Raw genomic sequence first — 4,489 nt, 5'->3', positions numbered from 1 at the left:
CTAGTTTTTATTTTTATTTTCATTTTCTCTATGTTATTATGTAGATGTAGAAATGACTAGTCTGAACTTGGAGTAGAAGTTCAGCAAAATTCTTTAGGTAGCTGAACAGTTATAGAAGACGTGAGAATTCAACAACCTTTGTGAGTATCTCTTTGTCCCAAGAAGCTTCATACTTTAGCATCTCTCGACTTTTGATAGTGCATATATATAAAGGAATAATCTATACATATGACGCGGCGGCGGCGGGGGGGCTAATTTATCAAATTATATTTATTAATTAATTATTAATCTCTAATAAATTATAATCAGATTAAAATAAAGAGTAAAACGACTCAAAAAATCCTCTCCATATATATAAAACTTTTAAATGAACGAAATATGAGAACACCGACACCTGGTAATTCACAACTTACGATTTGAAAGTGCAACTATCCAAACAAACAAACGGCAGGACAAAACTTACCTGCTCTGCCAGCTAATTGATGATTATTATAAGCGACAAGAAGATTTGAAAGGGGAAAAGAAAAGAAAAATAAAGATCTAAGATACTTGATAAGGAAATTTGTACTACAAAAATGATGCAATCTGTGGTGGAGTTAATCCGAAAGGTGGGGCTCTGATTTTTCTATACAGGTGCACAACTTGGAACCTAGCATGCAATGGGTAAGCCGCTTCACAACGAGGACAAGCAGTCCGAGGGACCTACAGGCTACAGCATCATCATCCCATTTATTCATAGAAACACCCGCCTAAACAAGTCCCCTATACCCAATTTTACACCTACCAACATTTCTGTCGATCTGGATGAAGATCTTCCACTAAGATAACGTGCACAATCTAAACAGTCCTTCACCAGCTGGAAAAAGATAAAAGGGGAACTCTTAAATGAATTTATCTGACTCATGATTTACTTTTTTGAATACTCCTTTGTCTTTTTCAGAATTCTTACAAATTTCAATTGTCTGGTAAGAAATTGTTTGAATATCGCCACGTTACAGAGAATTCTCGATACCATTCAAGTTGCTGGTTTACCTACTTCTGCAAACTTTAGCAAAGAACATATTCCATACTTCCTTTCACAACCTTCCAGCTAACCATATTCCAAAATTTCGCGGCGAAGTACTATGAAATAAGGATTTTTTTTTTTTAATATCAACCCTAATTATCTTTTAAGGCAAGTAAACTTCCCCAATTATCTCCACAAACTTTGATTCTTTGAATCGATTTAAAACTAATTTTGAGTACAAGACAGGTTAAAAATTAAGATTTTATACTCCTCCTTAGAATAGGATTGGTGGAAATGAACTGAGGTCCTTCCCTGAGTATAAAAAATGTGTACGTTTGCAGAGTAACAGTTGAACCGTCAAAAACACCACACTTCAGTTGAATTTTATATCCACGGGGTAATTAAGGCAAAGGGAAATCCAATGGAAACAGAGGGAGTCGATTTAATCAGCGGTATCAAATATACGAAACTCAAGCTACATTTTGACCAAAAAGAAATTATGGACACAAACATATTACAACTAGTAGTGTAGTACAAGCTCCGTACTTTAGCTACGAGCGGGAAAATTAACAAAGATACAATCAGAAACCCTTTTCACAAAACTAGGGTCATCTAAAGAAAAGAAATTTAAAAACCTAATCAAACCCAAAACTCAAAGACAACCATGTAACTAGTAACCATAACCAATTGAAAAAAGGGAAAGCAAAATCCCAAACCTAGCTATATCGATCCATCTAAGGGTCAGTCTATAGCTCGGTAGCTTCTAACTTCAATAAACATCCTTCCAACTATACAAATCAGAAAAAACATTATATATACAATAACCAATTACATTGTATAATTACCTTCCTACGTAGTAACGTAATTACTTCTCTAAGAACTTGAAGATGATGCTTCTTGTCTTGATTCTCTCAAATATCGAAGTAGCGTTTCAGCCTGCAAAACAAACCAGAAGCTTCAACAAAAGGAAGGCGGAAAGGAAGAGAAAATATAAAGAGCAAGATGTTGATTCTCTTCTAACTATGCAGTGTCCAGGTCTGTTCTTTAAGGTAAATCAATAAATGCAATGAAAGAAAAAGAAAATTTAAAACATGCAGCACCCCATCATTGAAAATTATTTACATGGCATGCATAATACTGACCAAGGAAAGAATCAAGGGTTAATGACTTCAACTTTTCATTCAAATTAGTATTTTAACAAATTCGTTAAGAAGATTACGTATCTTTAAGGACGTTTCCTATGATCCCAGTCCCAGATGTTCATACTGACAGGACAGTTATCTAGGCAAGCTAATTGACATTCAAAGGTTGGCTAACAGAAGACCCTTGTCACGGTTTATTACTTAAAACCCTTTGATGTGTAAATGCATATGAGGAGAGGAATAAGAGAGTCACAATATTTCAAGATAAGAAAACATAGATAAGGACTCAAAATATCAGAACCAGACTACAATATAAATATTTGCAGCAAATTTTTTGAGTCCAATACGACCAAAACTTGGGACTGACCTTGTGCTTAGCTCGAACACTACCAGTCTGGGAAAGAGCAACCAGAGGAGGTATCCCACCCTCCCTCACAAGAAATCCTCTGTTCCTCACACTGTCAGCACAGAGCTGGAGAAGCGTCAAAACAGCAAACTCCTTTCCCTTCACCGAACCATCTTCAATCGCTTCCACGAGAGCAGCTATTCCACCTTCTTCAACTATCGCATCCTTCCCTTCCTGAATCGCCGCCAAGCTGTTCAACACCACCATTGCCTTCTCCGCCATACCCGTCCCTTGCTCCGCCACCTGCTCCACCAGAGGCTTCACCGCCCCTGCGCTCACCGCCCTCTCCTTGTTCTGCTTCACGGAACACAGCTTATACAGAGTCGTCAGAGCGTCCTTCTTCCCTCTGTTGGAACCGTTCAACAGAAGCGAAACCAGAGGGGGTATCGCCCCAGAAGCACCGATCGAGCTCCTGTTTTCTTCCACCAACGCAAGGCTCAACAACGCGCACGCCGCGTTCTGCTTCGAAGTCTCCGTCCCAGTCTTCAGCACATAAATCAGCGACTTCACCGCTCCAGCATTGGTTATCAGCATCTTGTTGTCTTCATGCAGAGAGAGATTCAACAGCGCCGTCACGGCGTGTTCCTGCGTCCACGGATCACTGCACCGAAGCAGAGGAACCAAAACAGGAACAGCACCGGACTCACCTATCAGAACTCGGTTATCGGCGCGGTTCTTCGCCAACAGCCTCAGCTTCGCCGCCGCAGATCGCTTAACGGCGACCGACGGCGACTGGAGCCCGTCGATGCAAAGCTTCACCGTCGGCTGAAGATCCTCCGGCGAAATAATCTCAATAATCTCCGTGGAGAAATTTTCCCTCTGCAGGAACCCCATGCAAGGCTCCGGTTCCGGTTCCTTCTCGACTTCGTCGCCGGTGTGGCTCTTCTGCACATATTCCGGAGACGGCAAGCACGCCAGCCTCTGCAGCTCGCCGGAGATGTCGCTGCTGCAGGCGGAGAAATCACTGAAGGCCTGGGAAAGATCGAGGAGGTTCTCCTCCGCGGCGGTGTGCTTGACTGATTTGTTGTTCTTGGATGCGAGCTCGCCGAGACGGAGGTCGACGACGGAGTCGGTGAGGTTTTCCGATAGACACATGGATTTCTCGGTGACGGTGAAGGAGCAGCTGCTATTGTCGTCTTGGAAGAAATTGGAGCGTATTGTGCGCATGGACCTTCCGGTATGTCGCTGCGTTTTGGATGAAAAATACTGATAGCTTCGCGATAAGGGGAAACGGTTCGAATTGGAACGAGAATCCTCTAACGAAACCATTCTCGAAGCTTCCACGTGCAGAGGTTGTGGATTAGGGTTTTGATATTTTGATATTTCTGAACTCTCAGGGGAGTTTCATAGTGGGAAAGTGAGTGAAGACTGCGCCAAATTGGAGATGACGAATAATAAAGAAGAAGAAGAAGATTTAGATTAAGAGTTTATTTATTATTAGTTATTAATTATTATTATTATTATTATTATTATGGCTGGTTTTTGCTGTGAATGGTGGCTTTGGTATCCGGGGTGGGCTACAATCACAGGGCGTTCAGATTCGTATTGGTGACTGTCGGTGGTGATAAGGTAGGACCCGGTTATTCGTGGGGAGAAACGACGGTCAGAGAGGTGTAGGAATGTGAACGAACTGAGGGGATGGGATTGGGATAATCTTGTGTGGGGTCGTCGGCGTGGACCTCAACCGTCGTCGTTTTGCACGACCTTTCTCAACTTCACTTCGCGTCTGTCTCAAATTACTGAAATGTCCTGGTGCGAAATTTTTTAGTTCACTTTATTTATAATGTCTGATTTGGTGACAGGAGAAGATCCTGGTGCTTGGAGTTGGAGGTGTACGAAAAGACTCAATTACAGTTTATTTCCAAAAAAAAAAGACTCAATTACAGTTGTCAAGTCCCAGGAATGAATGACACGTGGTTTTGTTACGAGACCTCT

At 41.6% G+C, this 4,489-nt stretch overlaps 1 protein-coding gene across 1 annotated transcript; it reads right to left on the bottom strand.

Moving 5' to 3' along the window:
• Positions 1 to 1,438: 1,438 nt before the first annotated feature.
• LOC133290276 (U-box domain-containing protein 4-like) lies at positions 1,439 to 4,260 on the bottom strand. Its single transcript, XM_061488349.1, has 2 exons — positions 2,516 to 4,260; positions 1,439 to 1,942 (listed from the first exon to the last, which is right to left on the bottom strand). The coding sequence occupies exons 1-2, from the start codon at positions 3,821 to 3,823 to the stop codon at positions 1,880 to 1,882; spliced, it is 1,371 nt and encodes a 456-aa protein (XP_061344333.1). The 5' UTR covers positions 3,824 to 4,260; the 3' UTR covers positions 1,439 to 1,879.
• Between the last annotated feature and the right edge of the window lie 229 nt (positions 4,261 to 4,489).

Source organism: Gastrolobium bilobum, unplaced genomic scaffold (genome assembly GCF_033153095.1).
Source record: "Gastrolobium bilobum isolate Gb01-03AN ecotype WA unplaced genomic scaffold, APGP_CSIRO_Gbil_v1 utg1595, whole genome shotgun sequence".
Classification (NCBI taxonomy): domain Eukaryota; kingdom Viridiplantae; phylum Streptophyta; class Magnoliopsida; order Fabales; family Fabaceae; genus Gastrolobium; species Gastrolobium bilobum.
Note: the sequence above shows the minus strand (reverse complement) of the source record. Positions and strands in the feature narration are given on the sequence as shown.

Coding starts and splice junctions, on each gene's coding strand:
- LOC133290276 (XM_061488349.1), bottom strand. CDS start 3,823: ATGGTTTCGTTAGAGGATTCTCGTTCCAATTCGAACCGTTTCCCCTTA. Junction 1,943..2,515: donor GTGTTCGAGCTAAGCACAAG/GTCAGTCCCAAG, acceptor TTTGTTTTGCAG/GCTGAAACGCTACTTCGATA.